The sequence below is a fragment of the Parastagonospora nodorum genome (genome assembly GCF_000146915.1).
Source record: "Parastagonospora nodorum SN15 chromosome Unknown scaffold_15, whole genome shotgun sequence".
NCBI lineage: Eukaryota > Fungi > Ascomycota > Dothideomycetes > Pleosporales > Phaeosphaeriaceae > Parastagonospora > Parastagonospora nodorum.
In genome coordinates this window covers 513197-529415 of record NW_001884563.1, presented here as the reverse complement: position 1 = coordinate 529415, position 16219 = coordinate 513197, and the positions used below count along the sequence as shown (strand labels likewise).

At 51.8% G+C, this 16219-nt stretch overlaps 10 protein-coding genes and 1 non-coding gene across 11 annotated transcripts; 5 read left to right on the top strand and 6 right to left on the bottom strand.

Moving 5' to 3' along the window:
• Window positions 1–365: 365 nt before the first annotated feature.
• Window positions 366–2014, top strand: SNOG_09677 (hypothetical protein; the record flags this gene model as incomplete). Its single annotated transcript, XM_001799912.1, has 4 exons — window positions 366–544; window positions 595–884; window positions 938–1486; window positions 1509–2014. 4 exons carry the CDS (start codon window positions 366–368, stop codon window positions 2012–2014), a joined length of 1524 nt encoding a protein of 507 aa, XP_001799964.1.
• A 416-nt stretch (window positions 2015–2430) lies between these two features.
• SNOG_09676 (hypothetical protein) lies at window positions 2431–3096 on the top strand (the record flags this gene model as incomplete). Its single annotated transcript, XM_001799911.1, has 2 exons — window positions 2431–2461; window positions 2483–3096. The coding sequence occupies 2 exons, from the start codon at window positions 2431–2433 to the stop codon at window positions 3094–3096; spliced, it is 645 nt and encodes a 214-aa protein (XP_001799963.1).
• Window positions 3097–3851: 755 nt separating this feature from the next.
• On the top strand, window positions 3852–4676 carry SNOG_09675 (hypothetical protein; the record flags this gene model as incomplete). The annotated part of the gene is made up of 1 exon (XM_001799910.1): window positions 3852–4676. One exon carries the CDS (start codon window positions 3852–3854, stop codon window positions 4674–4676), a length of 825 nt encoding a protein of 274 aa, XP_001799962.1.
• A 562-nt stretch (window positions 4677–5238) lies between these two features.
• On the bottom strand, window positions 5239–5325 carry SNOG_16605. The gene is given in 2 exon segments: window positions 5239–5273; window positions 5290–5325. It is a non-coding gene; the product is annotated as a tRNA-Gly (tRNA).
• A 487-nt stretch (window positions 5326–5812) lies between these two features.
• SNOG_09674 (hypothetical protein) lies at window positions 5813–6980 on the bottom strand (the record flags this gene model as incomplete). The annotated part of the gene is made up of 3 exons (XM_001799909.1): window positions 5813–5969; window positions 6017–6378; window positions 6459–6980. 3 exons carry the CDS (start codon window positions 6978–6980, stop codon window positions 5813–5815), a joined length of 1041 nt encoding a protein of 346 aa, XP_001799961.1.
• A 49-nt stretch (window positions 6981–7029) lies between these two features.
• Window positions 7030–7301, bottom strand: SNOG_09673 (hypothetical protein; the record flags this gene model as incomplete). The annotated part of the gene is made up of 2 exons (XM_001799908.1): window positions 7030–7105; window positions 7213–7301. The coding sequence occupies 2 exons, from the start codon at window positions 7299–7301 to the stop codon at window positions 7030–7032; spliced, it is 165 nt and encodes a 54-aa protein (XP_001799960.1).
• A 1118-nt stretch (window positions 7302–8419) lies between these two features.
• Window positions 8420–8793, bottom strand: SNOG_09672 (hypothetical protein; the record flags this gene model as incomplete). The annotated part of the gene is made up of 3 exons (XM_001799907.1): window positions 8420–8504; window positions 8558–8589; window positions 8635–8793. The coding sequence occupies 3 exons, from the start codon at window positions 8791–8793 to the stop codon at window positions 8420–8422; spliced, it is 276 nt and encodes a 91-aa protein (XP_001799959.1).
• A 445-nt stretch (window positions 8794–9238) lies between these two features.
• Window positions 9239–10207, bottom strand: SNOG_09671 (hypothetical protein; the record flags this gene model as incomplete). Its single annotated transcript, XM_001799906.1, has 1 exon — window positions 9239–10207. The coding sequence occupies one exon, from the start codon at window positions 10205–10207 to the stop codon at window positions 9239–9241; it is 969 nt and encodes a 322-aa protein (XP_001799958.1).
• Window positions 10208–10574: 367 nt separating this feature from the next.
• Window positions 10575–11339, bottom strand: SNOG_09670 (hypothetical protein; the record flags this gene model as incomplete). Its single annotated transcript, XM_001799905.1, has 2 exons — window positions 10575–10841; window positions 10890–11339. 2 exons carry the CDS (start codon window positions 11337–11339, stop codon window positions 10575–10577), a joined length of 717 nt encoding a protein of 238 aa, XP_001799957.1.
• A 1697-nt stretch (window positions 11340–13036) lies between these two features.
• SNOG_09669 (hypothetical protein) lies at window positions 13037–13430 on the top strand (the record flags this gene model as incomplete). Its single annotated transcript, XM_001799904.1, has 2 exons — window positions 13037–13077; window positions 13148–13430. 2 exons carry the CDS (start codon window positions 13037–13039, stop codon window positions 13428–13430), a joined length of 324 nt encoding a protein of 107 aa, XP_001799956.1.
• Window positions 13431–14610: 1180 nt separating this feature from the next.
• Window positions 14611–16140, top strand: SNOG_09668 (hypothetical protein; the record flags this gene model as incomplete). The annotated part of the gene is made up of 3 exons (XM_001799903.1): window positions 14611–14691; window positions 14814–15014; window positions 15061–16140. 3 exons carry the CDS (start codon window positions 14611–14613, stop codon window positions 16138–16140), a joined length of 1362 nt encoding a protein of 453 aa, XP_001799955.1.
• Window positions 16141–16219: the final 79 nt, after the last annotated feature.

The following is a 16219-nucleotide window of genomic DNA, read 5'->3' as shown; positions in this document are numbered from 1 at the left end:
AGACTCTCGGGTCCAGATGCTCAAGCTATTGCTTTCTAAAGAGCTTGGTATTCTTTGGAGCCTTGGTCTTCGATGGCTCTTACCACTTTCGTCCTGCGACTCCGAGAAACTGGACACGAGGTCGCTTGCCATGCTCCCAATGAGATGATCTCCCGAAGCTATGGCTTGGTAAGTCCCAAACATGGACTACAACTCTAAGTAGCCGCCAGGATAGTGCTTCCTCCATAGAGTCTGGGGCACAGTGGAGCCGACAGCTCTCAAATCTGGGGAAGTCGAGACTGCTCCACGATGACTTTTCCATAGATATATAGCCATGTCAGCACCTGTGTTTCAATCTTCAGCTCCATCCTCTCTCATACATCATCATGTCTTCCACACCTACCTACGCCGATGAGAAGGGCGGTGTCCAGGAGATCGAGCGCGTCGTGTCCGATGGCGGCAACCAAGCCATTATCGACTCCTTCACACCTGAGGAGCAGAAAAAAATTGTTCGCAAGGTCGACTTGCGACTTATTCCAGTACTCGGCTTCATGTACTGTGTCTCGTAAGCTTTCCACTCACATTGTCCTGTCAACGTCGACTAACTTCAAATAGTCTCATGGACCGAACCAACCTGGGTGTTGCCATGGTTGCTGGTATGGGTGTTGACCTGAAGCTCACTGGCGAGCGATACAGTCTCGTGGTGCTCCTTTTCTTCATTACATACGTTGCTCTGCAGCCTCCTGCCACCGTCGTCCTCCGCAAGCTTGGTCCCCGTGTTTTCCTGCCCTCGATCGTTGTTATCTGGGGATCAGTGATGATTGGCTTTGGGTTCGTCAAGGAGTGGCACACACTGCTCCCTCTTCGTCTTATCCTGGGTATCTTCGAGGCTGGTTTCTTTCCAGGTAAGCTCGACATACTTCATCTTGTCTATATACACGACACTAACAGTGCGCAGGATCTGCATACCTCCTCAGCTGCTGGTACCAGCGATTCGAGCTCCAGAAGCGCAACACTGTCTTTTATCTCATCGGCATGTTGTCATCTGCGTTCTCCGGTATTCTCGGTTACCTTTTCTCCCTCCTTGCTGGCCACGGTATCCAGGCCGCTCCCTGGCTCGGCCAGCACTTCGGTCCTACCAAGAAGAACCCTAAGATTGTGCCTCATTTCGGTGCCGGTCTTGCTGGATGGAGGTGGATCTTCATCCTACAGGGTGTCATCACTGTCGCCATTGGTCTGATTGGCTGGTACTTCATTGTTGACTTCCCAGAGCTGTCTGCGAAGTCTTCCAAGATGCAGAAGAGCTTCCTTACCGAGCGCGAAGCTGAGCTCATGGTTGCCCGTGTCGAGCAAGATCGCCACGACGCCATCCCCGAGGACTTCAGCATCGCAAAGTACGCCAAGGGAGCCCTCGACCTCAAGGTCTGGGGATTTGCCTTTATCTTCATGTTCACAACAACCATGACGTACGCTATCGCATACTTCCTTCCAATCATTCTCAAAGATGGTATGGGTTTCAGCCCACGCAGCAGCCAACTGCCTCATCGCACCTCCCTACATCTTTGCTGCATTCGTCATGCTGGCCTTTGCTTATGCTGGTGATCGCATGCGCGTCAGAAGTCCTTGGATCATTGCAAATGGAGTCTTGGCTCTGGTTGGCCTCCCCCTTATGGGCTTCTCGAACAATGTCGGTGTCCGCTACTTCGGTGTATTCTTGGCTACCGCTGCTGCCAACGCCAACGTTCCATGTGTCCTCACATGGCAAGCAAACAACATCCGTGGTCAATGGAAGCGTGCCCTCTGCTCTGCTACTCTTGTTGGTGCTGGAGGATTCGGTGGTATCATTGGTGGGACCGTTTTCCGCACCCAGGACGCCCCTCACTACGTTCCCGGTATCGTGGCCTGCATGATTGCAGCAGGTCTGATCATCGTCATTACACTTCTCCTGAACTTGAAGTTCTGGTTGGCGAACAAGCGCGCGGACCGTGGTGGCAAGATTATCGAGGGACTTGAGGGATTCAGGTATACCTTGTAGACCACAGGACTAGTTGCAAATGATTGAGTCAGGATATTTAATGATACCAATATCACCTTCTATGGCAATGACTACTTTATGATAACATCTACCACGTTTACTGCTCTTTGTGATACTTGTTCGCCAATAGTCGCAGCACTGACGGCTCCGGGCTACTGTAGCGACCAAGACCAGAATAGCTTGGGTATTGCAAAACAACATATAGACTTGTCCTTCATTTCAATTCTTCGTATTAAAGACACCAACTAGCAATATGAGTGGACATTTATCGTTGTGAAAGGTATTGTATGCATTCCAGCAAACATTATGCGAACGCTTTGACGGCAAATACATTGTGAGACGCACAACTCACAGACGTCCATAAATTTCGCACTACGATGCTGTTACAGGCCATTGATACAGAATTTCCTGCCAAAATGTGCGAGAGCATCAAAATATCGAGTGGTGGTAGGTTTGACGTACCTACAGGAGCATGTCGAGGGGGGGCTGACGAGTTTGCTGGTATCCGAAAGGACCTTCTCGCATCGGTAGGTGAGATCTCAGAGCTCCCATCCTTACTGGAAGACTTTCCTCATTCAAAGCTTCCAGAGCAGTCTGAACCGTCTTTCTTGCTGCGTGGTCTTCAACAAGCTCTCCATCTGAAGCAGGTCCGTCTGATTCATTCGCTCCTAGATCGTTACTCATCAGCGGCCCGTTTCTTTCAAAGCATCGGCCTCGTTCGTAAGACAGTATCTTCCCGACCCTTGGACTCTCAGCTCGATCTCGACTCCTTCGATTCTGACGACTCTGAGTTCGACACTATCTCTGAGACCGACATTCAAGCTAATTGGTCCAGGCGAGCTTCAAAAGACTCGCCCACATGCCAAGCTTACCGATCTGCGAGGTCGATCGCGTATGCTCGGGCAAACAATCTCCAAATTGTTTCACCTCGACCTATCAAAGATTCGCTGACACCGTCTGATAGTCCTGTAGCCTTGCCTAAGCGCAATGACTCTACCATTGATGTCTCGCAAAATATCGAGTTAGACAGCCCCCACCAGCCGTGCGTCTTAAGCGACATTTGCGCAGCAGTAGCGTGCTGAGATGTCTGCGCAGGGCGGTGCGCACTGTGGCTGAGGACTGCGTTCGCCAGTCAATTATCTGGCTTCAGACAGCTTTTATTCCCGGTCTTGCAGACCTGTGTCATGGTGGTCGCTGTTGCAGAGAACTGCGTTTTGCACCTGTTGCGCGCGTAGTTCACCGCGCCCACTTTGCGTAATTTTTCTATGCTTCGCTTAATTAATTAGACCATTAAGGAATAGCTAGTTATCATTGTTTATAAAACATATTTCTCAATACGACTATGATAACACGCCGATTCAACGCATATAGCGAGGCGGTACGGTATATGATGCCAGATTGTTTAAACGGTCAACGCCTATCCCGGTTGCGTGCATTGCTTCGCTTTGCTTGTTGAAGTTCTCCAACTCATGTTTGGTGTAAAGCATTTTTCACTTCCACAAGATCAAGGTCAATGAGAAAGCTGGTATTTTCAGCTTCAAGCAATGCAATAGCTCTCTGTACATTTGTTGCCTCTTCTTCAGGGGCTTCGCGTTATTCTTTGCAATGGTCGATCCCTATGATAGCTGTCGAAACCAACTTCGAATGAAAGAAACTGATTCGAACCCTTTCCCGAGATCTCATCGAAAATCCAATAACTCATCTCGCTCGTCAGTCTCCATCGCTCTTGTTTTTGTAACTCCAATTCCTCGGCCCCCTCCGCTTTTAATGCATGGATGGTGGTTGCCTTGGCGCATTGCCGAGCGCCATCCATCGACTCACACTGCTCCATTTGAACATGGCATCGCGTGGCGGCCCTAGCATGCGATTCCCCAGAGGCGGTATGGCGGCCGGAGGACGTATTGAACGCGCCAAAATATATGTTATCCCATTCACAGATCACTCTGGGCAAGAAGCGCTTATGGTGTTCCGTGGCGTGGTGTCCTGCCCGCTCCCACCGCTTTACAGTTTCGCCATCTACTTCACACATCCAGAAGTGACCCCGGAGACTGTCAAGCCGGCCGAGGTTCTCGAAGCTATCATGCGCAAAACGCCGTGGGACCCGTGTCCGATCCGTCTGGAACTCTACTTTCTTTCTGCGCCCGACGTGGATAGCAGTGATGACGACTGTATCGCTCATTATCGCAAAGAGAAGGCCGCACGGGAGGATTATATACGTCACATTCAAGATCTCGAGAACTCAGCCACGGATGATGATGAAGAGCAGCGGCAAGGCGGAGCGAGCGTTCATGGCAACGACCAAGCCAGACAACTACCTGGTCTAGTGCCTAGCTACATCGATAGTACATTTTCTGACCATTATCACGGAATCATCTTCCGTTATCCAGGCGCGGATTGGTCTACGGACAAGCGTCCAGCACGCCGCATTTGTTTTGATCGAATTTCTGAGGAGGAATATGCTCGCGTAACAGAGGGAAACGATGAATTTCATCGTCTTCCTCCGGTACACGTTTCTCCTATGCCGTTCCAGGAGAGCGACACTACTTATCTAGGAGAGACATTTGTGGGCATGGCTATGTTTGACGTTGCACATGCAAGAGTGAAAAACGAGACCGGTCACTGGTGGCACGAAGCGCGGGAGCGAGGCTGGAAGTCATGGTGATGACTACTATGTTTGCACTTGTTCGCTCTGTGAACCGAAGGGATCTACTCAGCAGTAGTTATATATCGCATCAAAGTCTTCTAGCAAGTGCTCCGTTTGTGTACACGACTGTTGATGTATTCGCCGATCGTGCTCCACCGAATTATATACGCTACAATCATTGTCTGCAAAACTCTCACCTTAAGAATGTACAAGAATAACAAATCGTCGATAAAAATTATCCTCAGAATGAGCCTTGCCTCAGGCCGAAACCCCTACGCAGTACGCATACGTCGGCCAGAAATTGGTACTAATATAGTAAGACATCTATGTGAGTCAGCCTTAGGCGCAATATTAAACAGAAATACAGTGTCATCCACTAAAGGTCAGACCATATGTAACAATAAACGCCAAATACTTTAAGACGCTACATGTGAAAGAAAAGGAAGCAGTGAAACTTTTATGACACAAGTGGTCTAAAAAGTAGTGGCCTGCAAACTCGCTTACCGTCCCCGCCCTTCATCCCACACAACTAACCCCTCCAAACATCAACCACAACAGCAAAAAAAGAAATCTGATGAGTTGCATCGGCCGGGAATCGAACCCGGGGCTAGCCGAATTGATCTGAAACAGATGGCAACGGCTAATTTTACCACTAAACCACCGATGCGATTGATGTGATTGGTTGATGGAGAGAGGGAAGTTTTACTGCAATATATCCCCCGATTAAATGGGGGCACGATACAGTCTGACAGCAATGGTTCAGGAACTAGGAGGAGTCTGAAGTGCCATGAGTGCTGCGGTTGAGGCAAGGAGGGCTTGTCTAGTGTGCAGTGAAAATTTTGCTTCATGCATCCAAGACCCACTTTCTCTTGACATCTTCCTTCGAGACTGGGCAACACACCCGACAGGAAGACAGCCAAGATTAAACTCGAGGAACAAAGGCAATATGTCGGGAATTTTTTGTGCAGTACATAAATTCGTCCAAGAGTTAGAGATGACAGTGGTGGAATTCCGAGGGAGGATGAGAAACTACCACAACGTAAAGCACAAACTTGGATCAATGGTGTGTATGAATATATACATAAGAAGAGACAATGAGTCTATATACATTGCTAGACATCGCTATGCCAGGTAAAGACGCTGCAAGTCAGCGCCTAAGTGTTCTTCCATGAGCCGACAACACACGACTTGACAAGAGCGGTATCGGTCCACTTTCCATTGCTCTGTGTCGGGGTCTCGACGAGCTCGTATGTGGAATCAAAGCCACCTGCAGCCCAGGTAGTGTATCCAAGGTAGACATCCGCGTTGGCACTGGAATCGTTAGCCACGAGTCATGAAACTCTGGGAAATATACATACTTCAGGAACTGCAGCTCCTCGCACAGATACTTCTGACAGCTCTGAGTGTTACCGCCACCAGTCTCAGTCAGCATGGCCTTCCTGTTGTTCTGCTTGAGCCATGCTGCGAGTGGCTTGAACGCAGTATCGATGTTGTTCTTGACGCACTCGGTGTGGGTGCCGGAGTTGTCGCTGTCAAGGTACTTGTGTACATCCATGATGAGGTTGGCGGTGGTGCCATCAGGGTTCTTGACAGTGTTCAAAGCTGCCGCTGAGCCGGACGACACGAATGTCTCGGCACTGGTGTAGCCCTGGCCGGGCAGCAAGATGATGTTGCTCTTGGCTCCAGCCCCGCGGATGGCAGTTACGACATCCTGGACGGTCTGTGCCCATTTCGTGATGTCGGGAATGTCCTTCGGTTGTGTTAGTTGTGCAAGATGTCAAATGCAGAGCTTGGACTTACATGGGGTTCATTCATGACACCAAAGGCAATCTTGGATTGACTGCCATACTTCTGAGCCAACTGCTTCCAAACGTCCGCCAACTGCGCGTTGGGTGGTCCACCTTGCCCAACAATCCCACCGTTCCATCGTGCGTAGTTGTGGAGGTCTAGAATACATAAGGAAGCACCGGAGTTCAAACATCCCTGTACAAGACTGTCGTATTGCTGGAAGTTGGGAGCGTATAATGTGCCACCAAGCTGGTTGTTCAACAGGAATTGCCATCCCACGGGTAGACGGAAAGCATTGAGAGAGTCGTCCTTGACAAAATGTTGCATCTGTCCGATCGCGGAACCCTGGCCGACAATGTTATAAGGCTTGTTCGTTCCAGTCAGGGCGCAAGAGCCGTCTGTGAGACAGCCAAAGTCGAATCCGGCGAGGTTGACACCGGCATATTGAACCTTGGAGGCACGAGGGGAGACGGGAGCTGGGGCAGCAGCCACAAGGACCGAGCCAGCAACGGCAGTGAAAATGGCAGTCTTCATTGTGGCGGAAGTGATTGAAACTGGACTGCAACCTGCTATGAAATGGTACTCAGGATCCAGGGCTCTTCAGTTCGTTGGAGATATAGGGATCCTTTTGTACTGTTCTACCCACGGCAAGATCCACACTGTTCGATATTATAGCCGTCCACATGATACATGCTCATCTGTCGTTGGAGAGAGCACAGTTCATCTCAAGTGCCATTGCACCTATTTCGACATGGGCCGCATTCACGCTAAGCCACCGGTAGATTGAATGACTGCCGACTTCGTCGGTAAGTCGAGTTGGAAACGCTGGCCATCACTGAAAACCAACAAGGGCATGGTGTGGAGCGTCCAATGAAGAGACAGAGGAGTGGCAGGCTTGCTGGCAATTTGTTCTGCATGAAACGGCCCAAAAGGTCCACAGAGTGGGTTGCGAAAGCTTGACCAGTCTTGTTCAGGCTTGACCAGGCTTCCAGAAGCTTAGAGCCGCCGCCATGGCTGCGACTAGTATGAGCGTTTCAATCTATAATTCGGCCTCGCAGACGTATGCGATTAGTGGTCATCCTTACGGAGGTGTCATGCTGAAACTAGCAATCTCGCGTACGCCACGCCCTGACCGAAATCCGGGGTCAGATAGATTGAAAGTGGAGAAGGGCCGTCGGAAGAACACAGCAACTCCGTCATAACGTCGTACTCACCCCGTAACCTCGCCTTCGAAGTGTGATGTTGGACTGTGTAGAAATCAGACGACATTTTGTTATTTGCCATCGCGGTGGGAGCTGATGTCCATGTCTATGTTGTTGTTCGAGAGTCCTTCAGGGCTGTTGACACCTTTCTCATCTGTCGGGCCGCAGATCCAAGAACGCCAGGACCGAGGCGAATCATGTAACGCTAGCAAAAAGCCGATCCACTTTCCCACAAGGTGCTTTCCAAATCATGTTTAACGAAGCAACTTATAGCGCTCACGACGGTCGCTGCATTTCCACCACTCAGGGAGACGAGTGATACCATATGTCCACCTACGTACTTCTACAACGTTTGCGGTATCTCGAGAGAAGCACACTTGGGCATGTCTAATGGAACAACAAGTCGATGACAGCTCACGAATGTACCAATACATTTATTGTATCTTTTGATCAAAAGACTTCTCGCGTTAAGACGTTGCGGAAAGGTAAGAAACATGATAGAAAAGCATCACAGCTTCGGAAGAACCACGGTCTCCGAGATTCGCGTACTCTTAGGCCTTATTAAATTGAATGAGAGGGTTCACGAATTATAAACGTGCGCACTCAAGAGGCAGATGCCGTGAAGAGCAGGGCTAGGACCCGTGTGAGCTGTGCCTCCAAATTCAATATGTGGGGAAATAGATCGATCGTGCATTTGGGGTAACTTGCTCCAACCCTTTGTAACGAACCGCAAACTATGACACGACCCTCGGTCTGAGCAGATAGCTCTATTCACCACTCAGTACTCCTCCAAAACAACGATTGCTCCGACAACGCCATCTGCACTCTTGCTTTACTTGCAGCAAGCCCAGCAAGACTACAACCTGTTAGCTTCCTCATCATTCACCATACACCATCTTCTATACTTACACCTTCCCCACCCGTTCTCTCTGCACGCTATACTACGCATTAGCAAAGCCATTCCAAACAGCAACCAGAAGACATACCCAACCACTAGCGCACACCAGCGTCTCATCGCCGCAAATCCTATTGCACGTCTTCGGCTTCGGCGTAGCCACAGGAGCGACTGAAGAAGAAGTAGACGTAGTGCACAGCGGGCCCGCAGCGACGAACGCCGCAAGAGCGAGTACGAAAAAGGCCTTCATAATGAGAGTGATAGTAGTGGTAGGGACAGTGAGATGGGTAGATAGCTACGACACAGTTGCTCATTCGGCCAAGGACTATATACCCAGTCAAGTTGAAGGACGGTGACACGCAAGGGCGGAAAACACAACAGGCCACGTACCACCACTAGGCCGCCATAAGGAGTAATAAATAGAGGTCCCAAGCATTCTGGAAAGAAACACGGAGCCTTGGCGACTATGCGTCCATCGCTGCCTAGAAGCAGCGCCGCGGTGCGGGTAATATTCTCAACGGGCCGTATACGGCACAGTCTTACATCCAGCGGGCCAAGGCAGTCTCAGAATATAGCTACGGCGTTGGGCGGACTGGCTACGCCACCTGGGACCTGGGTTGTTATGTCAGCACTACGACTACGCGTCTTGGCCAGTGAGGCGGAGTCAGAAAAACGTACTTTGAGCGGAACACTGCTCATAAAAACACGTCCGCCGATTCAACGCATGTGCACTCTCGCACAGCGCTTCCAAGTCCCACATTTCGCCAATCATGACGCCCCAGCCGCCAAGCAGCCACTGGTGTAAGAGGCCGCCGCCTTTGCATTTCCTGCTCCCATGCTTCGCCTTTCCAGATGCCGCCGGGAGCGTTGTGGGCGCCGACGAGGGGTGACATTTCGAAGCTTGGAGCGTCGCCTGCGACGGCGACGAAGCCGGACTCCCAGATCCATTGCGCAACGTCCTTGTGGCTCTGGACGCCGAGGAATGTCGGGGGTGCGGTGGCCATTGCTTTGCGACTTTCGGTGCTTAGGGCTGAGTAGTCGCGCGTGAAGCCTGTGCGGAGGAGAAGGACGTCACCTTCGCGGGTTTGCACGCCGGTTTCTTTGAGCATGTCCTTCAGCACTTCTGCGGTGATGTGGTTGTCACTAAGGGCATGGACAGGCTCTTTCCCTTTCTTCTCGAGGTAGCGCGGGTAATCTAGGATGACTCCGCGAGCTGTGATACCACCCGAGTGAGCAATGCGATCGATGCCGATAACTTCGGTGTTCTCGACGTCTTGTTGCGTTCGCCCGCCATAGTAGCGTTTGGCTTGCTGGTACCCGTAATGACGGAAGCCATCCCATTGGCTGCTGCTCTGTGTGTTAATGTCCAGATGGTCGTCATTAACTATTCGTTTAGTGCCGTCTGGATGGCTTCGATTCTCCATCTTCCACCCGAAAGGTGGACGACCGAAGGATGGGAACGACGGAAGATTCAGGTACCAGTCTAGTGACACGCGCTCACCAGTCTGAATCTCTTGAGCTGCCGCTTTGATGGTTTCTGGCGTAATGAGGTTGAGTGCGCCAAGCTCATCGTCCTTGCCATATAGACCCCATGCATTTCCTGGTGGACCGTTTTTGTCGAGCGGTAGCTCTGCAAATGGTGGTCGAGATGGAGGTAGAACCATTAGGTTTTATTGTAGTGATTAAGTTATTCCAATGCTCTTCGGCTACCCAGTTCGATGTGAGTAGCACAGGGACTTCGAGCTGGTCTTCCAGTACATGTACGTAGAAGCTGTGCCAGGTTCCGTGACGTATGGTGGGGTAGAAAGCGGGGTCCCATTACTCTTGCCGATTGATTCGGCAATCTTGGAGAAATTCGTTTCTTCATACACTTTGCTGATCGGTATCCTTGGCAGGAGTCAGTCCGAAAACAATCAAAGCAGGCTCTGGCCCTGCCAGTATTGGGTACCGTTCTCGGACACACATGCGAGTGGGAAAGAATCTGAAAACGGTTGGTCGTAAGAACGTTCTTTCATTCTGTCACACGAGCCCTCAGTAATCGGGACCCATGCCTACACCACCATTGCCTCTTGAGTTCGTGTTCTTCAAATGTGCTCCACTACCTTTGAATAAGCTCTGCCAGATGAAAGCTTCGCTCAACAATAGCTCAATGTCTTTCTCAGTCCACTGACGCGTAGGCAGTGATTGCAGAAACATCATGATCTCTTGGAAGTCCATCTTCCGCAGCTGTTCGGTCCACTTGACGAGGAAGGCGGCGCATACGTAAAGATGGAAAGACGAGAAACCGTCTTCTTCGGCCTGTGATGTTTTAGCAGAGTTTCTAATGATGGCCAGGCTCAATCATACCAGATATGTATCCCACATGCGTATTGTATTCTGCACGGATATCTCGCGCATCAAGAGACAGTTCATCCATCGGAAGCTGAACTGTATGAATTCTACCCCCTCGTTCTGCAAATGTTTTGCCAGATCACCGTCGATACGCGTTGTGAGGTCCCTGAGGTCCGCCACTTGCCGCTGAATGCCTGGCTGATGTGCGATGTAATTGTCCTGTATCCCATCGAGTAGTTTTGTAAGACACCAGAACGAGTCTGCCTCAACTGCGTCCAGCACTGGTTTTGGCAGTTGGCCCGGGTCCATGCCAAATTCGATATTTGGATCAGAAATGTATGCTCCGAGAAACACTTGCCAGAACGGCGTGACTAGATCATTGATACCTTGCACGTATCCTGATGCGGGGATGTCGTATGGCCCAAACGTATAGTATCCTTTCCAATGATCGTTGGGTTGCCTCATACTGATACAGTGGGAGGTGTGGGTTCGTCCGGGGTACATCGATGCTGATCTGGTGCCAGATGGCTTCGTCCAGGCCGCGTCCTCGCCCACGGATTGTCGACGGAAACGAAGAAGCACCTGCAATGCCAGCAGCGACTGCGCCGGTCGCGCCTGCTGTTCCTCTGTCGAATGCTTGTCGCACGCCTTCCAAGTATTCTTTACGTTTTCTTTCCAGCGCAGCCACCCGCCGTTCACTGCTCGTTGGCAGATATCCAAGCAAGACCTGCCAGGTCATGGCGCGCACTTCAGATGGAACCCCCGACCACGCCAAATCTCTCAGGTCGGATAGTGACACTGTGCTTGCTTGTAATATCTTCTTGAACTTGTTGATCCTTGCCGTGCGTGATGACTGTTCTTCTATTTGCTTGGCCGTAGCGTTGGCGGGGATAGAAGCATGCGTGATAAGGTGGAGAGAGTTCGCGGGGTCTCGAAGTATCTCCTGGTATTGCGGCCTCAGTATTTTCCCCTCGACTTTCTTCGCGGTAGGATATGTAGGAATTCCCCTCTCCTCGGCAATGTCCCCACTGTCTATACCACGCCATGCCGAAGACCCAGACACAGTTCTCGCACTGGACCCTCCTGCCTCATTTGCGTTTGATGGCTGTTTCCGCCTGCCTTTCCGCCGCATGTTTGCTATACTAGGTAGGCCGAATTCATCTTCATCGTCCTCAAACATGTCCCCATCCTGCAGCTCATCCTCATCCCAATCATGCTTCGTGCTTTGCAGGAAACTGCTATAAGACTGTCGCGCAGGACGAGGGGAAGTTGTGCTTCGGCTGGGTGCTGCGCTCGACTCGCGACTGTGGGTGGCTGACGGAGGGGTCCGAGGTCGCGAAGTCGATCCCGACACGCTTCTGTTCGGCATTAGAGTACTGGACGTTTCCAAAGGCATGACTTTGTCCTACAACGAACTGAAGTTGAGTATGTCGGCGTGAGAGTATGCCGCGCCAATGACCTTCTTGCTCTGGCTCTGGCTCTGGCTCGAAGTTGACGTATTAGACGTCGTGCGCCAGAACGGGGACCCTGATCTATTTGTCGCGTGTTAGAATCGTTTTGCATGATTGCGTGATTGCTTGTGGAAACATACGAGGAGCGGTCTATGTGTAGGGAAGCAACATGTTAGCTACCCCAGATGCTATGACGCTGGTGCGATTTGGAAGGGCACGAACCGACCTGGACCATTTCCTGGCGCGTCTTTTAGCATATGAATTCCCAGGTAGTATCACTGCAAGTACGTACCTGCTGCTGCTTCTTCATGGCGACGGTGACGGTGAAGGGGCGCAAAGGGACCCCGCCTCAGTCGCCGCATTCGAGGTTCAAACTACCCTGCAGCTCTCGCCAAAGCACGTCCCTGTCCCCGCCCGCGGCTCGCCTGTTGCCAAGCCCCAGGCACGGTCGCTCCTTCCGTTCGTTCTCCTCACCTTTGCGTCAAGCTCTTCCCACCACGCGTTTTCTCTCGCCGACACACTCAACCAACGCGCCCCTTATTGCGACCGTGATTGGGGTTTGTTTCTCCTTTCTCTCCATCTCCTTGTTTCGAGCCCCAGCACAAGGCGCTCGGACAAAGTCGACTTCTTAGTACTAGCGTCACTTTCGCATTCCTAGCACGAAAGCAGCTCTCACCTTACACTTCTTTCTTCTAACACAGCAAATTCAACATGGCCGACGAAAACTTTGAGGACGACATCTTCGACGATCTGTGAGTTTCTGCGCCGCATCACATACTGGCGCCTTATCGTGCAACCCTGGCTTGACTAACACCTCTCTAGCTACGATGAAGAACCTTCGTCCAAACCCGCACCCGCGGCACCTGCTCCCGTCCCTCAAGCAGAACCTGAGCCCATGAAGGCGGAGCCAGCCAGCGCACCAGCACAAGACACGACACAGACTGCCGCCGACAACGCGGCTCCATCATGGCAGGCGCCTTCAGCAGGTGGCCAGGATGCCCACATGGACAACTCGGGCTACAACGCGGGCGGCGACCAGTCTTTCGACAACGCGCCTATGGCGGATAACAACTACGGTCCCATAAACGTGAAGGAGGATGGGTGAGTGAATACTCTGCTTTTTGTGCTTTTTACGTGACAGGCGCATCGTAAGGTACAGTATCGACGCAAGGTATGCACAGCGCATGGCACACGGCGCATGGTCTGAAAGAGGCTTGATGTGCGACAGTGGAGCCAGCGCTGGTTACAGAAGTCCAGGGCCAAGGAGGTCACACAATTTGGACATCATCATAGCTCGAAGCATCATGTATCTATGGGGTACTTTGGGCGCAAGCCGAAACATGCGCCCCAATAGTACGGACCGCGTGGTGCGAGACCATGTACGATGTCCAGAAGCTAGAGATGCTCGTATGAGCAAAATATGGCGCGATGTCACCGGGCTTGTGAAGCGGTCAGACGTTGGCAGACGTCGCTGCAATCATCGAAAGTGGGAAGAAGCTTGGATGAGGATGGCCAACGACTGCTTTCTCCAGAAACCCAACAGTACGCCTTACGCGAGTCCCATCGCGGCTTGCTGATGCACTTAGCAACGCCTTTTGTCGATATATACCTAGGTACTTGATAGTGCGTATACACAACGCAAGCTCAGGGTAGCCATCGAGTCGCGTGACGGGCTGTTCCGCAGCCGTCCGCGCTCGTGTCCATAGCAGAACACAGACGCTTCATCCGAACACACTGTGCCTTTGCGGCTATCTCTGCTTGAGCCTCCCATGGCGGTTATGAATATCGAATTTACCGAGCTCGTTCCGATTTGGGCAAACGCTACGAGGTCAACATGTTCGCATCTGGCTCGCGACGCAAACCACACTTTCGCTTAAATGTCGCCATGCATCTGGCAAACACACTTGGCCAGCTACGAATGGCCATACTCGTTACGAATCACGACTTTAGTGCGGCCTGGATTCTTTACTTCCGTCCTCTGCTCCAATTCTCGCATCACTTTAAAACTGGCACTCGCTGAGAGCTATGGTGCAGTTCAGGCTGCAGCTGCAATCGCCTGTTTGGAGAATGGTGACGCGAGGAGGGCCTATCATGGATATGGATAATACAACGATGCAGCCATTATCCCGGAGGCTCAGCGTTGATTTCCAAAAGAAAACACACTCCGATCTCACCTGCTATTGGACATCCCAATGTGCACACCAGCATGCTTATGGAAACCAACAACATGCAAGCTATCGACCACTAGATCCCGGAACCGCAATAACCTCACTTGAGCTTGGAACATGTCTCTCGACATGACAGCTCCAGACTATGAACCTACGATGCGCCTCTCTAACAACGCTGCCTGCGCTCTTACTGTTTCGGTACTTCACATATGACCTGTGTTACTAACTTCAATCAGTAAAATGTTCATTGGTGGCCTTAACTGGGAAACTACAGAAGGTTCGTACTGATCAACCCAAAACTGGCGGAAATTTGCCCACAGCCTTATTTTGGACTCATCGCTGATCTGTACGCTCTAGAATCCTTGAAAGACTACTTCTCACAGTTTGGTGAAGTCAGCGAATGTACAGTCATGCGCGACTCCGCTACTGGTCGTTCGCGAGGCTTCGGGTTCCTGACGTTCAGAGACCCCAAGTGTGTTAACACGGTGATGGTGAAGGAGCATTACCTTGACGGCAAGATTGTAGGTCATCCATAGTATAATTCGATTACATGCTAATGCAATCCAGATCGACCCCAAGCGAGCAATTCCCCGCGAGGAACAGGAGCGCACGAGCAAGATCTTTGTTGGTGGAGTCAGCCAGGAAGCCACTGAAGAGGACTTCACCAATTTCTTCAAGTCTTTCGGTCGAGTCGTCGATGCAACCCTAATGATGGACAAGGAGACTGGTCGCCCCCGTGGCTTCGGTTTTGTTACTTTCGATGGTGATGCTGCTGTTGATGCGACCTTGCGTCAACCTCTCCAGATTCTGGGCAAGCCCATCGAAGTCAAGCGTGCCCAACCCAGAGGCAACATGCGTGACGAAGACGGTGGTGACAAGAAATTTGGTCGCAACAACAAGTTCAACAACCGTGATCAGGGCGGCAACGGCAATAACGGCGGCGGCTACGACAACCAACAGAGTGCACCAGCTCAAGCCGGCACCGCCGGTATGACACCCGCTATGATGGCTCAGTACTGGCAGCGCATGCAACAGTACTTCCAGCAAATGCAACAGAACCTCGCCCAACAACAAGCAGGCGGCGGCATGGCCAACCCCATGGGCGGCATGAACCCGATGCAAATGCAGCAAATGCAAGCACAGATGATGAACGGCGGCATGAACCGCAACACTGGCTCCCCGAACCCCCAAAACATGATGGGTGGCATGAACCCGATGATGCAACAGCAGATGATGGCTGGCGGCCCCAACGGCGGCATGAACAACCAAGGTATGATGGGCCCCAGCGGCCCTGACGCACAACGACCCGCTTACACGCCCCAAGACCAACTTGCCTTTGAACAGCAAAAATACGAACAGCAGCAGCAGCGCCGCATGCAGCAGCAAGGCCCCTACGGCGGCACCCCTGCCTGGGAAGGCATGTATGAAGACATGCCCCAGCCCCCGAGCGGCCCCGGTCGCGGCGGCTTTAAGGGCAACCAGCGCGGTCGACAGGGCAGTAGCCAGCCTCCGGGCGGTCCGGCGAATGCGCCCATCAACGCCCCCACGGGCCCCAAGAATGCAGGCAAGCCTGGCGCGAACTATCGTGGTGGCGGAAGGCACACCGGTGGCTTCAGGCACCAGCCATATGGTGGACGGGGTGGTTAGATGCCCTCTGAGCAGCGGGTTCGTCATGGAGAGAGGAGTGATGCAACGAGATGGAACAAGTGGTATGAGGATCGGAGAC